Here is an 18,442-nt window from a genome sequence, read left to right as displayed (position 1 = left end):
GTAGGAGCTAGAGGACTGTGAAGTAAGTACTGCACACTACATGCAACAGCCTCCTGCGACAATCATCTGTCCCCAAATATCAACACTGATACATTGGCAAAGCCTTCCTCCCAAACACAGTGATGGTGGGCTGGCCTTTCGGGCAGCTCATTTCATTCCCTACAACCTTTCCTAATGTCTGGATGTGCCAGGCACCCCACTAACATGCTGAGAAGTGTGGTGTAGGGATGAAGGCAAGACAGTCCCTGTCCTCAAAGAACTTCCTTGTTTGTAGGCAGCCCATGGGGTCCATTGAGAAAGGAGACATGTGCTTTTAAAAGACTCTTGTTCACTTATGCATGACTGTTATTTCTTTAGCATTTCATTTTTTATTCATTATTCCTCATTGAAACCCCACGGATTAGACTTAATAGAAATGCCTTGACTATGTAGCACCCACAGCCTGAGTGCGAGGCCTTCATTTTCAGAACAGCAATCTGAACCTGGCTGAATGACACAATCTAATTGTATTCACATTAGATTTTTTTTTTGACAATTCATGGTATTGGCCATCCAGTGATCCATATCACCGGTGACAGTAATGAAAACGCCAAAATCATTGTACCACGAGCCTTTTCTTTTCCCTTATCAATTGTCAAGGCCCAGGCTGAGTCACTGGAACACTTTTTTCCGATTGACTGACAAGCCCTCGTGTGCTCAAGTGTATCTGGATTCCGATTCATCAACAGGCTTTCTATTTTTGGTGTTTGCAATGGGAAAAACAAGTGGAAGCAGAGGCCCCAAATGCTTAGGCCAGAAGGAAGGTGCTGCTCCCCCAAGGGGTCCAGAGACTCAGAGCTATGATTTGCTCTGTCCTAAGACACAGCTTGTACCGCTGGAGCCTGCAACAGTCCCCTGACCAGGATCAATATGACGGAGATCCTTTCATGTTGCGATGCCTTTAAATGGCTGGCTTTAGAGCGTTAAGAACCACAGGGCCTGTGGAGGTAAAACTATTACTCCAAAGCACATAGTCAATAGGAATAAAGAGCCCTCCGTGTTCCCAGCTGGGGCTGTCTGTCCACTCTCATCTCATTCAACTTGGTGTCAATCATCAGGCCCCGCGATGACCTCATGGTTATAAACTCTGCCTTAGAACTCCCCTGATCTTAATTTCCTTTCTAATTAGTAAGCCTTGTTTTTAGATTTAATTAATTAATTAATTCAGTGTATGTGCGCGTGCGTGTGTGAGCTCACGCGTGTGTAGATCAGAAAATAACTTTTGGGAATCAGACCTCTCCTTCCACCGTGCGTTCTGGACACTGTACTCAGGTCTTCAGGTTTCGTGGCAAACACCCTCACTTTCTGAGATCTTTCTGGCCCCTTGTTTCTACTTTCAAAACATTACATTTATTTTCAATTTAATAAGCCACGCTAAAAATTTGTTTGCCATAGGCTAATACATACACGAATCACACATGAGCATATCAACGAAACCTTAAGAAGCACAGTGATGTTGTGGACAAATGCCAGGCATGTATTCATATTGTCATTATCTGTCACGTAGATCTGGGGCAACTTGGTCTCAGTGTTATGTAGAAAGAGGGCTAGAGAATGAGGTAGGTGTGTGTGTGTGTGTGTGTGTGTGTGTGTGTGCACATGTGCGTGTGTGCACGCCCGTGTGTGTGTGTGTGTGTGTGTGTGTGTGTGTGTGTGTGTGCTATAACTGGTAGCCGAGTTGGTGGCCATGGGGACTGTTAACACTGGTATTAACAAGCTTGAGACGCAAGTGAGATAGATTCTAACCCTACTAGCTTAGTTACCAGGAAAAGGGCGTTACACCCATCAGGTTTTAGAGCCCAACGAAAGGACACTCACGTGAGTTGGTGGACGGCGTGGTGGAAGTCACAGGGGTCAAATTCAGTTGGGAGATGTCAAAGTCATCACAGTCGTCTGTGTCTTGTGCCACCCCGACTTTGTTGAAGTAACTGGAGAAGGCCTCTGAGGTACAGGTCAGGGAGGGCTGGTCAGGCTTCCGGGAGGGCACGGGTGGAGGCTGGACCATCTGGAAATCCTTAAACATTTCCTTCCCCATTTTCTGCCTGGGCTTGTCACTCTGTGGACTTGACCTGGCAGAGTCATTCGTGCCTGGGACCGTTGCAAGGGGGGCGAGGGGACCTTGGAACATGGCAGCTGGTAAAGGCATAACAGTTTGTGTGGGCATGAAGGCGGCTGGCGGGAACTGCCCGGCCACAGTCGGCCAGGGTTGCTGGGTGGTAGGAAAGAGGCCTGGCTGGCCCCACGCAATGGGTTGAGCTCCTGGCATCACCTGAGCAACGGGCGGCTGAGCACCCATGGCAATCTGCTGTTGAACGAGGGGCTGCTGGCCCCAGAAGGATGGGAGGACGGCGCCCATAGCGACATAACCTGCAATGGGAGGGAGGGAGGGTCAGGCATCCTGGACAAGAAAAGTCTATGGAGCGGAGTGATCGACAGCTATGTACTGCCCATTTACAGCGAGGAAGAAGTCTGACTTTTCACCTCAGCCTCTGAATGGTTCTAGCATTCCAGTTTCACGCTGCCCACTGCCTTCTACCTGGGAAACTTAATGAAAGTTAGCTTCAGCCACTGAAACTCTTCTCAGCTGACCAAGCAGAGGCAAAGTGAAGAAGACACAGGCAAGGCTGCCTTCCACTGAGACACTCCAGCTCTTGAACTATGAACTCTGGGAAAGTACAGCAATGGTAAGAATGCTATTATTCCCCAACCCAAGCTGTGTTTCCCTCCCTATTTCTGACCTTCCCGATGAGAGGGTCGCCTGGTCCCCTGCCTCTAGAGGGTAGATGTCCTGAGCTCAGGAGGCTTATGTCTTTCTCATGTGGTCACCCCAAGTCCTACACCCAAGTCCTAGCCCAGTCTGGCCTCTGGAGACTTTTACTCTGTGTCAGGTACAGTCATCCTCACCTTGAGTATAGAATTATTTAGCCTTCAGATCATCCTGCTGAAATCAAAGATAATGGATGCCCAACTTATAGACAGGGACATGGAGCACTATGCATGCATGGGCCACTGGTCCACATCCTCACAAAATCCCTGCATGTTAGATACTGTTATGTCCATTTCGGGATGACGAAAACTGAGTCTCCAGGGAGGAAAGGTAATTTGCTGACTGTCACTGTGGCCCAGGCTACCATGGAATGTAGCATACTCTGAATCAACTGGAAATCTTTACATTCTTTCAGTGGTCCTCATGCTTCTCCAGGGACATAGTGGCCACTTAGATGGACACCTAAGCCTAAGAGACAAGTGGCCACTCAGTCACAGCAAAGGGTAGAGAAGCCAGCTTTGCCCAAAGAAGCACTTTAATGGCTGCCGGAATGAAGCTGTAGGTACAGCACAGTGAGATCAGAATGAAAAAGGGAGAGGACTCAGCGTATCCTAGCAACGTCTAAAGGGATGACGGGCAGGTGCTGTGGCAATGATAACATCATGGTTCATGTCAGTATCTCTGGTGAGCCCACAGTGATGGTGTACCGGGTACCTCGATCCAGTCCCAGATTTAACTGTCCCTCAATAGACCTATTCAAGGGCAAAACACCAATCCCAGTCTGGTCATTTCTAGACCTCCCTGCCACGCTGCCCCAGGAGGAAGCTTTAGAGAGGGCACAAGGACTTCTTGCTGGTGAATCTAACCAGTGTTAATGTCTTTTAAACAATGAAACAGATATCCTAACAGACAAGTCCAATTATCCCCGGGCGTGAGGAGTACTGTTCAAAGTTCAGATCTGTTCACCGTTTCATCTGTTACCCACGAATGCAGTGACTTGACCTCCCGACACACTCAGTGGCAAGCGGGTCACTCGTTTCTGATGTACTTTGACATACCTAAATTATTCTCAGGGGGATTGCCCCCTAGGAGTAAAGAGGAAATTTGCGAGATGTTTTAGTTGTTATGGTAACTACAGGGAAGTTAAGTTAACTACAGGTCTCATGGTATTTAAGGGGCCACCAGCGTTTACAGCTGACATAATTTGTGAGACCAGTGCACAGGATAGTGAACAATTCCACCTTCTGTCTACTAATGGGTAAAGCCTAGATGGACTGAATGGCTCAGAAATTCGGTTTCTTTGCGTAGCATCAACACCCATGATTCCCCACAATTGAAACAAGTTTGCACACTCAAGGGAAAATTATATATATATAATTTCATGTGGAATGCTCAAGAGATATTTTGAAAATGGTGGTCACAGACAGAAACACATCCGTTGGAGGCTGGTCTCCGCCTGTTCTCAGCAGTAGCTTTTACTGGTGACTCTATTATCAGATCATCTCATTACTCATCATGTCCCGAAGTATGGTCATGCCTAAGTATTCCTAAATTGAAATACATGCTTTTATTATAAATCACTTCTCATTTCAATTCCATACTAGCAGTATGACATTCTACTGATTAAAAAATGGTGTTGGAACATCATGCTATTATCTGTGAGTTTCAACACTGCCAGTATTTGCGATCGAAAGAATGATCTAGGCTTCCCAAGTGGCGACTTAAGTAGCCATGGACCTCCCGTGACTCTGGTGAGGGTCATTAGTGAGAGGGTAAAAACTGGAGGTTTCTACCCAGCCATGCCGCCACCCGCCTTCCCACTGCTGTTCCAAAGCACAAATACAACTGTTCTTTGATGATGGGGTTATAACCTAAGAAAACCCACAGTAAACTCAAGAGACTGCAGGGCCTAACCTACTGAACGGCCTGCTTAGCGGCCCAGTACCCTGGGGAGGGAGTGACCCTTTTTCCTTCTGATTGCATGGCTGACTGGGAGCCACTGCTCCCGGTGACTGCCCAGCATCTACCGAGAGCACTGAACCACACACATTGTTTCCCTGGGGAAAGATCAACATTCACAGTGTGGTTTCTATTGAATGCATATTGTCATCACACAAACGCAAAGGAAAAAATCCCAAGGAGAAGCATTCTGAGCCTCAAGTTAGGAGTCTGTGTGGCACTTCACTGTCTTGTGCAGAAGGCTCAGAGAAGGCTTGGCTCATGAGCACCGGGTGGTGTATGGATCAAGAGGACGGACATCTTGACCATCTTTTTCTAAGAGTGTTATGTAAGATCCACAAGTACTGTGATCTCTGATGATTCTACTGCTGATGGCAGCCCCTGTCCCATATTTTGTTTCTTTTCTTCCCCCCACAGGGAGCTAACAGATGGGCTATGCACAATTTTGGGGTGAGAGTGATTAGCATGTCTCTCTGGCTTCAAGCCATCTGCTCCAGACCACAGTACAATATTCAGAAGAGAAAAAGGCAGAGTTGGGTAATTGGCACCATGTTGGGGGGTTTACAGATCTTATCCAATCTTCCTTGTTGAGGGAGGAGGCCTGTGCAACCTGAGTTCTTCCCAAGCCTGGAGCTATTGCTGTCTAGCCACAGGTCTTACGCATGCCTGAAGGCATACCTCAGCATCAGCAAGCAGCTTCATGGAGGCCACTGCAGTCACCTAACAATTTGTTAGCTGCAGACTTGTTAATGTGGGCAGCAGTGGAAGGAGGAGGTGCCAACGAGCATCTGTTTGTGTCACGAGCAGTCTTTGCTGCTGGCTAGCTGTGTCCCCACCTTGCAGCTAGGGGCTATTTTTTTTTAAGTGTTAAAAATTGCATTTTATAACAAGCCGCCAGCTCTGGAGACATCCCTACCCGTGACTGGGGAAAGGAAAACAAAACCAGACTGAACTATAAGAAGCATATTGAAAACAAAGGGTCTCTGTATTTGTATAGAAGTTATATGATGCCTCCTAGACACACTGCCACATTTGACTCATTCACTTATCCAAAAATATCCATGCTGGATGCCTGGCTCTGATTCAATCTCTAGAGATGCAGAGAACAAAGCAGTAGTCCCCCCAATTTTTGGTGGGGGAGCAGGTCCTTGTACTAAGCCCCTTGGGGAGCTATTATTATTATATGTATATGTATAACATTCTACTTCCATGAGGGCACAGCCTGCACAAGCCACTTATATGAGCAGCAAAGCATGGGCCCCTGATAAGAAGCACATAGCATCCACAGACTTCTTAGAGCATATCTCTATGCAACATTACAAAGGTCTTCTAGAAGACACCACTTTCAAGGCTCTCAGCACAGCTCCGGGAGGTCAAATCACCATCCCTCATTTTCACCCATAAGTGCCTAGGCTCAGCAGAGATCTGGCTGGGTTATCTGCACCTGGTTGGTGGCAGAGCCTATGTTCTCCAGTCCACCCAGGCTACCTCTGCCATAAAGAGCCAAAAGATTAAAGACCTAAACTTTACTATATACATTTAAAAAGTTCCAAGAAGATAAAGGAAAAAGCAAAGATGGGGTAGGACAGGGCACATGGCATTTGAGTTCTGTAATCAGAGCTATGCTAAAATAATAACAGCCTTTTCCACATGGAGTGCCTACGATACACCAGCATTTTCCAAAGGGCTTAGCTATCTCATTCAGTTCTCATGATACTGACACAAGGTCTTGCTTTTCAATGCAGGTATGAAGATGAAATTTTGCCTCTGACAGATTATCTGCACCAACATCTTAAAGCCAGAATTCAAGACCGGCCAGGAGACTCGGGGGTCCTCAGCAGCAGCCATGCTTTGTGGAACTGGGCCCCTTCTTGACTTTGTCTCCCTATTCCTGGCTGGACAGATAATCTGTGCACGGTGGACAGAGGCACAACAGCTGGTGACATTGGAACACCAGGTGAAGAGGGAGAGGCTCCCATGGTCATCACCCAAGGACTGCCTCAAGTATATTTTATATAAAGACAGAAAGCAAAAATATACTAACGCAAATCAATTTTAGAATGATGCTACGAAGGCTGTTCTGATTTTTCAATAATGTGAAGGGACAGCACCACAAAAAACAGATAGCTCGAAACAGAGCTGGTTAAGTAGGAGGTGACTACACTCTTGAAGCTGGCCCCGGGGTAAAGCAGAGCAGTGCTGTGTCTAACAAAGGTCTCCAGGGCATTTGTGATCAAATGTGAGTGAGTGCAAAGGGAGACATGGAGTCACACCTAGCACCATCCTGTCCTTGACAGGGAAGAGGATGCAAGCAGGAGGGGTCAAACTTCTTTCTCCTGCCTGGAACACCCTTAACCAAGAAGCCTATTGGCTTCCTTGGCCCTTTACCCTCTTGGTGCTGCCCTTAAGACAGCCTTCTGACCATACTCCATTTGGCCGGAATTCTGTTGTTCACTCTCTGCCTTATGCATCTTTTCATCCCCACACCTCTCATATTCTAAAGCATTGCACGGCTGATTTACACTACGCTATAAGCCCCCAGCTAGAGGGAAGCCCGCTATGTTTACTGATGTACTCCAAGCACCTGGGACAGGAGCAGGCACGTAGTGGGCACTCAGTGAATACTTGCAGAGGAAGCACACGTGAAGATCAGTGAGTATGGGGCCTATCATCGTTATTACTGACCTTTATAGACAGAGCGATGGGGGCCAAGCGTGAGTATGTGACGGTAAGGTTCAAGCCCAGGCACACTCCACATAGATATTTTTATTCATATTTTAAATGACGCACTCTAATTTACCATTTTAATGTCCATTTCATACTCAGAAAATAAGTCACCATCACTATGCCATTTCAGAGATAACTAAAACAATTCAACTGGGGAGCTTGGAAATGAACACGTGTCTAGGCTGCCTGTAGATACTAAGTAAGCTATCAGTCACTAGCAACTTTACAGCTTCTAGAAGTTTGTGTTGATCTTAGACTCAAGAGGAGGAGCTGTATTCCAGCACAGCCTATGAATTTTTAATTTGCATACAATAACAGCAAGGTTTATATTTAGTAGCAAGAATTTGCTTCTAACACTATATAATTAAAATTAATTATTTACATAAAAAGCACAAGCAGATTTGTAGTCTAAAATATTCAAGCTCTCATTTGCTGTTTATAAAAATAAAGCCAAGAAAGAAATAGTGAGCCTCCAACTCAGTGAAGGTAGGTAGAAGGAGATGCAGTATTCCTCTAGACTCCCAGACAGTTAAAAGAACGAGACTTTCTCATCAGTGGCCCTTTCCAAGTGGAATGGCCCAGCTACCTGGAGTGGCAGATATCATGGGCACAAGGAATAACCCCTAGAATGCTACCCATCTATAACTTCCTATAGTACTGTGACCATAAGCATTTTTACCCTGTCGTAAATACAGTTGACACATGTTAAAAGGATACTTGGAAAATGAAAAAAGATACGTTCTGACTCTCTAAAAACTACATTCTCTTCTCAGTTACCCACTAGCAATTCACTGTTGTCCTACCTGGCTGTCCATGTGGGTGAGGAACCTCTCTTTCCTTGAGCCCAGGAAGGACTTAAGAGGTCTGTCTCCTCTCTCCTGGGCACCATCTTCCCTGCCTCTGGCTGTAGCGATCAGGAGGAAACAGACCTGATTTCTATGTCTGTGTGCGTCATGCGTTATTTCTAAAACAACCCTGAGTCTGGAATTTTCCAGGCGACATCAGTACCCACGGCCTGTGTTCGACCACCTGCCCACCGACACGGCTGCCTCGCGTCTCCTGATGAGTCACAGGTGAGAACCAGACTCAGGTGTTCTAATAGGATTTGGGGCTGGTTCTGAGGTGTCCGAATGAGGCCCACAGGAAGTAGGAGGGAGGAGGGGCGGGGCTTACCTGAGGGTACAGCAGCAGTGCCAAAAGACACAGAGCCAAACACGTCTGCACTCCCCGGAAGCGTCTGGGATGACGACGGGAGGAAGGCATCACCTGGGGTTGCAGGAGTCTGCCAGACAGAGAGGGGCAAGGGAACAGACGCGTGAGACCTGCTCTGCTAGCATCCACATAGGCAGAGGAGTGGGAGTGACAACCAGACACAGTCCAAGTCACTTATGTGCTTCACAGCTGTGGGCTGGGGATAGAAGCTATCTTACCCCCTCCCTCCAGAGCTGCAGTGGGGACTAAATGAAACCATGCGTCTAAACGATTATTTTTATTAAGTTCTTAAGCACCATGCATGGGCATATATATATAGTCAATGCTCAGCACAGTATGAAAATCCTTTGGAGTCACTACCTCTGGGGGTTTTCAGGCCACCAACATATTCCATCATATACGGCTTTCGCCACTTGCAAGTGGTCAATTCAGTCTGAAATATACACGCTTGGACCCTACTGTATTCTCGGTTTGATTAGGTGGTCAGTAAACAGTTGGCTAAATAAACAAAGAAAGCTTGGCGAGTGGATGGAGTGAAGGCCTAAGTGTTCTGGAGCCGTGCAGACTCTTGCTTGAACCTCCCCCTTGCAAAAGAGAAGGAAATATTTCTGAGATGACAACCTAAGAACCTCGGTGTATCTGGGAACTTCTAGAACCAATCTGGCCCAAGCTGCAGCTCTACGAAGGTCAGACCTATGCTGGGTAAGGTGAGAGTTATCAATAGGAATATCAGCAGCTCTTAACTGTATAGGCTTTTGCCTATGAAGTGTAAGCCGGCTGGATGCCATGATATCCTTGTTGGTCCCCACCCCCTCCGCTGGAACAGACTGGGGCAAGCAATTAATCCTGAAACCACGGCAATTAGACAGGGCCATTTTTAGACCGTCAGCTTCCGGGACGAATGGCATTGTTCAGAGGATTACTAAACACCCATTCGGATGGCGCTTGGGTTCAGGGCCAGAAATGCAGCCCTGAGCTGCTGTGTTAAGCATTTTTGCACATAGTCAGAGCTGTTCTCTTTCCCCCACATGGCCTCGAAGACGTCACATGTCCTTCCTGGGTCTGAGTTTGCTCATTTGTGCAAATGCAGGGGTGAAGAAGGGAGAGTACTTTATTGCCAGTTTCCTACCCCAGCGGTTACCTGAGGTTGCTGTAAAAGAGAAAGGCTCAGGAGAGTGGCCTGGCTTCTCTGGGAACAAGACAGGGTGTCGGGCAGCTGTGCCTGGATTCCCCAGTGGCAACTGTGGGCTGCGGGGTCTCAGGCTCTCTGTCCTTGGTGGTGAGATCACGGCCCTTTCTCTTGGAGGAGCACCTTGCCAAGGAACCATAGCACTGTGCCTCTGTTTGCACAACTGTGTGGTGCCCAGAGGGGCAGTCCATCCCCAGCAGCCTTAACAGCTGCAGCTGACTGCTCTCTCCACATCTCTGGGGAGCAGGCAGGGTGGGGGTGGGGTGGGAGCTGATGGGGACATTCTGGTCTTTCAGTGGCTACTGCAGGGGCAGGATTGCCAATGAGAGTATCCAGTACTGAGGTTCTATGAGGTTGCTTTGTTTTAATTCAATTCCCTCTCTCTCTTCCTCTCCCTCTCTCTCTCTCTCTGCTCCATGCATTCTCGATCCTCTTGCAAACAGTGCCCCAGATACCACAGTTGAGCTGTGGCTGTGAACCCAGAGTGTCCTGAGTAGCTCAGGGAGGCACATATGTGGTTTACAAGGCTCAAAGGCAAGCCAATGAGAAGCCACCACAGAGTGAAGCAGGAAGGGAGGAGGGAAAGGGAAAGACGAGGCAGATGAGGCTTCCTTTCCTTAGCTGTCCAAGGTGCTATGGGGGGTCAGGTAGATGCTGACACATGCCCTCTCATGCTTCCTGCCCTGGTGAGTTCCTTGTCCATATTCCCAACTCAGCTATCCGCTCGTGGAAGGCACAAACTATCTACCTTTCCCATCCTCCCTTCTTAGAGCCTGAAGGGCAAGCCACAATGTCCTGTGGTTGCTGAGTGCACGGTGTCATTTAGTCCTCAGACCAGAGCCATTCATCCGAATTCTTTCTCCTTCACTGTAAGGGAGACTGAGCAGGCTCAGGAGCATTAGCTGAATGAAATTTACCAGCCAGGCTCTCTCAGCAAAACCCAGGCTGTGCCACTGTGTGGTTGGGGAAAAGGGGCCAGGCAGCAGGACTTGGAGGGCAGGGCATACTTACAGGGGGAGAGGTTATATCAGGAGGGGTGGACATGTCTCCAAAAAGTTCTAATTGGGTCACAGCCTGAAAAGACAAGAGAGAATCGTGTGAGCTGCTGGGCTTGCTTTTAAAACGTTATAGTGTAAGAAGAGCCGCTCTTTCCTCTGTGACCACCATGTGAATGGTGAGGCCTGTCGTTCAGTACTGCACCTCCTGGTCCCAAGGCAACATGTCTGGATAGAACCAGAATCAGTCTACTTCTCTGTCTAGTTGTCTATCTGGGTTTGATGAGTGGCACTCATGAGTTACAAGCAGCCTTAACAGCACTTCTTCATCCTGACCTACCATCAAATGCAGCCGAAAACTATGGGCAGAAACGTAGCCCTACGACTGGTTTCTCTCGAGAGTGGAAACCACCCATCCAAAAACCCCCACCTGAAAAATGACAAGGGATGACTACCAGGTCCTTTCTCAGTTCATGCTTTCTGCAGCCCTAGTCCTGAGAGATAGGGACCCTTATTCACATTTTCTGTAAGGGAACTGATCTGCATACAGGTTACAGAGGTCATCCGGTCGGGATGGGCAGGATTTGGGATTTTCTATATAGAGAACACGCAGTCAAATGTGCATTCCTCCCCAAGTCTGTCTTTGAAATAAAAACGTGGTTGGATGAAAAGAAAACATTTCATTTAATACCAGGAAGGGCATCAACACCAGCCCAGTACACACACTATCAATCACTCCCAGGAACTCCATCCCTGCAGACACAGGACCATCCATCCTCCCATCCATCACACAGGGTGTGGGAGAGAGTCTGGCCAGAGAGCAGAAGAACCCTTTTAAGATACACTTAGAAATTAATCTGCATACACTTCAGCTTCAGGGACTGTAGGGATTCTTTGGCCAGGAACCAAATGCCCCGACGTAATTATGCAAAGCATATAATCACACACTTTGTGCGAACCTGTCCACTGAGCAAACACGATTTTCCGCTCGTCTTCAGATCTTAAGCGAGGCCTCGTGATGCAGGACAGCACAACACCCAGCTAACAGAAGGTCCAGGAAGAGGTTGACTGCCCTGCTACTCTGCTCCCCACAGGCATTCAGTTCTAGCTTGGCCATACTTGGATCTATCGGATTTATACCAAAAGCAGAATGATCATTCCTTCTGATGAATGAGCCAGTTCCGAGTTCGGGAGAAGTTCCCACAGTTGGGTGGGTCTGTTGAGTCTTATCCTTTTCAGTCACCTTCCAAGCTCGACTTCCTCAGCTGGATGATGGAGCTGCTAATACCTCTTTACATGTTATAGATTAATCATCCCTAACCTGAAACCACAAAACCACCAATAGTCCAAATCCCACGCATTTTGAGTGTTGATATGATGCTGTAAGTGGATAATTCCATACCTGACTCCCTGTAAGGGTCATGGTAAAAAAATTCTGGGACACTAAATATACATTATTAAGTTATATGCAAGGTATGAGCAGAGGTATATATGAGGCAGAAAGGAATTTTGTGTTTAGACTCTCGTTCAGTCCCCAAGGTGTGCCATTCTGAAAATGTCAAAACAAAGTGTTTTGCTTCTAACCAAGGACACAATATTCTCCCCACAAACCTTGAAGAAAAGTAAGATGCTGGACACTGAACTAGATGCTAGGGGCATAGAAAGAACTGCCAGGTCCCAACTGCAGGTAGTGATGGTCTGTTGGGGATGGCAGTCCAAGATGGCTGATCCCTTCAAGGTAACATGACAGAAAGGGTAACCATAGTCTCTGTGGGGCAGCTGGAACCCAGTCTACCAGGGGCAGAGAATTTAGTCAGCATTTTCCAAAGGAAACAGCCTGTCTCCATATCCTGGTGACAAAAGCGAGGAAGAGCCCTCCCTGAAGTCATGTGAAACTCCACGAGCCAGAAAGAACACTGTGGGAGGGGGAAGGCTGTTGGGTGCGACCAGCATGAACCTCTCCTGGGAGAAGAGGTGGGCGAGGGGACTGAGCAAGGCTGGAGAGGGGCACTTGCGGACATTCCAGAGTCTTCCCCACTGACTCTCTCCCAACAGCTTTCCTCTCACACAGGGACAGCCCAGCAGCTGATGGCCTCTGGCGTGTAGGGTGTGCTCCTAAACCTGGACTCTCCGATTCTCTTCTGCAAGCCTTCTTTGGCATGCCAGCAGCATTACACTTGATATGGTGAAGGCTACCCTTTGGTCCCTTCCGCTTCTGCATAAAACACTAACTGCTTAATGAATTCAGCAGAAGCTTCTGGGCTTCCTGGAGTTTGGCTCTCCGTGCTTATAAAATGGCTCAGGACTATTTCTAGCTCTGGGAAAATATTAAAATGAAGTTAATAATTAAGTCACACAATTTACATCTCAAATGTGTTGAACTTGTGGCATACTTTTACTAACATCGTAAAGATAACTTATTGGCTAATTTTCTCCTTAAGCACAACTTTTAAAATAACCTTCTTTCTTGAGATATAGCCCTTCCTCTTGCCAAATGATTTTCACTCAAGGATTAAACGAGAAAAACATGGGGAAGCATAAAGCATAGGCTGTTATTTCGTTTCATTGGATTTGCTGTTTAAATAGAACCCCGAGTTAATTAAATTTTATAGAAAAAGGGGGTTCTTGGGCCATAAAATTAAAAATAATCTAAATAAACACGTATGATTGAGAATCAGGAACAGTATCTATTTTCACAGCCCTCCCCTACGTGAACCCCAGCCGCTTATTTGTAACCTAATAAACCATGTTCCATCTGAAAATACTGTCCTCATCCATCATGTTAAAGGCCTCAAGAGAATAAAGCTAAGAGTTCACATTTGTAAAACACTTTACAGCTCACAATAAGCTCGCCCATACGTTATCATCACGCCTGACACTCCCTGAGCCCGGGAAAGTCAGCTCCATCCGCCACAGTCTGTACTTCACAGAGCGGTTCACTGAGGCTGAGGTGAGTGCCGCGCCTGGGATCAGCCAGGGAAAAGGGGCTTGGGGTGCGTTGCCCTGCGGAGCAACCAAACCCCTTTTCAATCTGTCTGTTGATTTCACCAAGCCCTGGTCAGCCTTGCTTAACGGTGGCAGTTAGCTCTGCGATATCTTCCCACCAGAAGCCCCGGTTCCCAAGAGACCTGTGGGATGCACACCCATGGGAGGTTGTTTGCGGCTTCAGCTCCAGATGTCTGCTTATGATAGAAGAGGGACCCATCCACCACACAAGCCTTTCAAAGGCCTTCTGCAGAGATGTAGTAGCTGCGTGTAGCAGATGTATTTCTTTTAGAAGATACTGGGTTTTTTCCAACAGTAGATGGAGTGATGCTGAGCCTGCCATGGTCAGTGATGGAGACAAAGAGTTGACAGGTTTGGGTCAAGCCCCTCAATATCTCCATCAGGCCTGGCCCTGGCCCCGCCACTTTTATACAGACAAATGGTAGTTTCTCAGGTATATAGGACACTAAAACTGCTGGTTCAAAATTAGTCCCCTGGCCCTTCTTTTCAACATGACTGCAGCGAGTAGCCCTAGAAACTCCCTGAAGGGAAGTTTTGGTGACACAATTGAAGTAGGATGAAATGCCACAGACTGACCCCCACAACACATTCTCTCACAGGCTCAATCCCTATGTTTTGGCAGCAGGAGATCCTGGGATCCTTCAGGAAGTGTATAGGGATTCTTATCATTCATTAATGGCTGAGCCAAGAGCGGGGACACAGGCCCAAGGACAGCATGCTCCTGCCTCCATTTTCAAGATGCTTTATGGAACAGACAGAGACAGTCCACACAGCATTAAGGAGTGCAGGGTACAGGGGACTGGAAAGGAAATTCACCTTTGGGCCTCTGTGTGAGCTCCTCCCAAGCTCACCTTTCTGTTCTTCGCTGCCTCCTCACCTTTGTCAGGACACAAATAAAGATTTTTCTGTATGCCCCCTCCCCCTGGAATGTGTTATAAGGCCCCTAAAATACTGGCTGAGTGAAACTAAGGGGTGCTATATCCTTTCCAGTTCCCCTTATGTTACACACACGCACGCACACACACACACACACACACACACACACACACACACACACACCCTGTTTGTACATATTGGACCCCACGGCATCTTTAGTTTTCCTGTGAACACTGCAATGGGCACCTACTGCGGCAGTGCAGAGCAGAGCAATCGCCATTTACGCAGGTGGATGAGGACATGATGGCACACATGAGGGTAACGAGAAGGACTCTAATTTAACAGGACCCTGGAGCTCTTACCTTGGTTGCCTCAAGAAGCTCATCAAAGTCCTCTGACAGACTTCTGTTCTGCAACCACAAGGCATGATTGATGAGCATGGGATGAGTGATGGTCCAGCAACATGAAACAGTTAAACAGACAGGGCCCCTCTCAGTCTTACCGGCGTGGCTGCAGCAAAACGCTCTTCAAAATCCTCCAGCGGCTGGCTATTCTGCAAGTGCAAGGGATGATGAATGAGGATGGAGTGAATGACACACAAATGACATGGATTTATGGGTTTAATGATGACGGTAGCTATGGTTTACACTCTCGTGGTCGCAGGAGGCGGGAGCTGATGCTGATGTATGGCGAAAACCCCGGGATGTGTTTCCAACATAACCAGATGATAAAGCACAGGCCTGATGGGGAGATACAGCGACAGCATGCCTGCATGTCTAAAGTCCATCTTCCTGCAGTTGTGCATGCCACTCAGCGAGGTGCAGCATTGTCGCTGGGTAGGAGCAAGGTGTCTACAGTGCACAGTCATCACTGACAGGGGAGATGTGCCCTCCTGTGATGTCAAACTCAACTTTTGTTATTGACAACTGTTTTAGTTATCAATAGTATACAAAACAATGGGTTCCATTATGCCATTTTCATATCTGTATGCATACACACACATCTAACTACACACACACACACACACACACACACACACCCACAACCATTTGTGCCCATCTCTTGTGCCAGCTGTTCTCTTTGCTCAGCAAGCTCTTCCCACCCCAGTAAGCTCAGTGCTTCCTATTTTCCAAAGCCCAGCTGAGTGCCACTTCTGCCATGCAACTTCTTCCTCTTGGAGTCTTCAGCACCTCAGTTCCACCTGCCCTATTGAGAGCTCTCTCGTGTGTGCAGTTCATTCCCAAATGCTCCGCAGCTCCCAAGGGTCTAATACATAGCACTGCCCAACAGAAATGAATGAATCCATGGCTTAACCAGTGGCTGGCAGTTGGCCAAAACTAACTAGTCTCTTAACTTTCAATTCTATTGACTATAATCTGTATTATACAAAATGTATAATATCTACTACACATGCATATTTTAATAACCTAGTTTTAGTCTCTATGTACAAGCTAATTATTCTTTGGAGTATTTCCAAGAGGCTCGATGTTAATAGGATCTGTGTCTACTAGCGTTCCAACTGAGGCACTGCGCATGTACAGAGAGATAGCTTTGCTTCCTAATTTTGAGTAGGGTTCAGTGTTGGCCATGGAGGAATGGGGGGGGGCTGTTGTCCACTCTTAAAACACTGTTCATTTGCCAACGTCACCCTCGCTCTGTCCACAGAAATCCTGAATGCCACTTTCCTCATTTCACCCACAGTGTGTAGAGCGGGACAGGAGAATCAACACACCCAGGACCCCTGCATCTAATCCTGTTACCTGTCTCCACCAGGGTCCGTCTCACCATGCCTCACCTGTGGTGACGACGAGATGGAAAGTCACAATGTACCATAGCTACAGAAATACCACTTCCACTACTGTTAGTGCCGATCATCATTAGGATTGTAATTTAGCCACAGGTGTGTGGGGCTGCAGCAATAGTCTAGGATTCCATGTAATCTGTGGTGTGGCCTAGAAGGTTGAGGTTATGTCGCTACATCCCTTATAAATTCACACACTCCTGGGGATTTATGGCAGGGCCCCTACCCACTAGCTCTGGGTCATAACTTTTAATAAAAACATTTTTTAGTGTCCAAAATCTCATTACATCTGTCCAATATAAGAAAAGCAAATGGCTTCAGAACATGATGGATGAATTAAATAAATTTGAAAAACAGCCCGTGGTGGAGTCTCATAAAAGCTTCACCACGTCCCACGTAATGAAACCGTGGGAGGACTTCCAGCATAGGCGTGTGGCTGTCACCTTCCTGGTGACAGAAGAGGTGGCCTCTGGGGAGTTCCAGAGGTGAGGCGTGATGGGGGATTTCTGTACATTCACAAGAAGTTCAGTCTAGGAATCTAGGTGAATACGTCTAGGAATAGAGATACATACATCCAGGAGCTGGTCATGGCACCTCTTGGCCACATGACTCTTTTCTAAATTTTTAGGTAGTGATACGGAGCCATTCTCTAAGTCTTGGATAGATGTGTAGCCTTGTTTGATATTACACACAATGTGGATGTTCAATAACTCAAGAGTCATTATTTAGTATCATCTTCTCCTATCTCTTGGTTCATTTTAACAATGTATCTACATGGGTTTTGTAGTGTGCGGACGCTATTGTTACAAGGTGTCTGGAACTGGAATGAGTAACCTTTAGTCTGTTCATGGCTTGTCTCCTCCTTCTGGCCTTGTTCATAGACAATGTCACCAGACCATCTTCATCCAGGTGTTATCTCTGACATCTGTGGTCCTCTGCTGTCTGACTCTGGCTTGGCCAATGCTCCAGACTCCTCCTGTGTACTCTATCTGGCTAGTGGTGAGGTTTTTCTACGCAATGCTCCCTTTCCCAGCTAAGACTCGTGTCGAGGACCCGGACTCTGGCCCCTTGCTTCCCACACACCCAGCACTTGCTTTTATTCACACCTGATCATCCTGAGAGGAGATTTAAGGGACTATATTCTCCCACTCTTTCGGCATAGTTGTACCCCGATCTCCTGAAAGACACTGAAATAAGATGTCTTTGGGGAGCTTCCTTTCCCATAGTAGGGGTATGACGGCTCCACAACTGAGGGATGGGAGAGGGGGGGGATCAGATTGATGGTACTCTTACAGTAAAAATGACTGTGGGTGAGATAGGTTGTGGGCACAAACATCAAAAATGATGAAATCATATTTATAGCTGACAAGTCAGGAACTTGACATGGTTTATAATATAATCTTGGGCTGCATAACACAATCCTGTAGGGAGGCGTTTACAAAATTCTAAGACCTGAGCCCCAGCCTCTGATCTCCAATTCTGCTGGAGGAGAGAATAAAGGGGGGGCTGTTTTTTGTTTACCAGGCTTCCACGGGTCCTCAGTGACTCTGATGTGCTGCTGGTTTTTCAAATTGCTGTACTGGGGAATGAATTCTCTTCAGGAATAATCAGGGAGCATCCTACTGGGAGAACCAAAGGCATCTTGATTGATTAGGTAATGGATTAATTAATGCCTTCAGCAAACATTGCCACCATATTTCCCACCTGCCAGGACCTAGGCAGGTGCCAGAGACACAATGATGACTAACTAATACATGGTTTGAGCTCTCAGCAGGGCAAGATGTGTGGTCCTCGTTGTCTGCGGTGGTCAGGAGTGTGTATACGAGAGGGCCCAAGGCTTTTAGGTCTAAACTAGGACCTAGGCCACGGCT

General features: G+C 47.2%; 1 protein-coding gene across 7 annotated transcripts in view; it reads right to left on the bottom strand.

Annotated features, from left to right (window-relative positions):
• Window positions 1–18,442, bottom strand: part of Dab1 (DAB1, reelin adaptor protein) — a 1,103,453-nt gene that overhangs the window by 11,916 nt on the left and 1,073,095 nt on the right. For 6 of the 7 annotated variants that reach the window (XM_026782357.1, XM_026782360.1, XM_026782362.1 and 3 more), the window contains 5 exons: window positions 15,273–15,323; window positions 15,133–15,180; window positions 10,905–10,967; window positions 8,666–8,774; window positions 1,858–2,406 (listed from right to left, as the gene is read on the bottom strand). In XM_026782357.1, the coding sequence (XP_026638158.1) occupies window positions 1,858–2,406; window positions 8,666–8,774; window positions 10,905–10,967; window positions 15,133–15,180; window positions 15,273–15,323 (820 nt within the window). The remainder of the gene's footprint in view (window positions 1–1,857; window positions 2,407–8,665; window positions 8,775–10,904; window positions 10,968–15,132; window positions 15,181–15,272; window positions 15,324–18,442) is intronic. The other variant, XM_026782361.1, reaches the window with a different exon arrangement.

Source organism: Microtus ochrogaster, chromosome 10 (assembly GCF_000317375.1).
Source record: "Microtus ochrogaster isolate Prairie Vole_2 chromosome 10, MicOch1.0, whole genome shotgun sequence".
In the NCBI taxonomy this organism is placed as follows: domain Eukaryota; kingdom Metazoa; phylum Chordata; class Mammalia; order Rodentia; family Cricetidae; genus Microtus; species Microtus ochrogaster.
The sequence above is the reverse complement of the archived record's forward strand: the minus strand, read 5'-3'. Positions and strand labels throughout refer to the sequence as shown.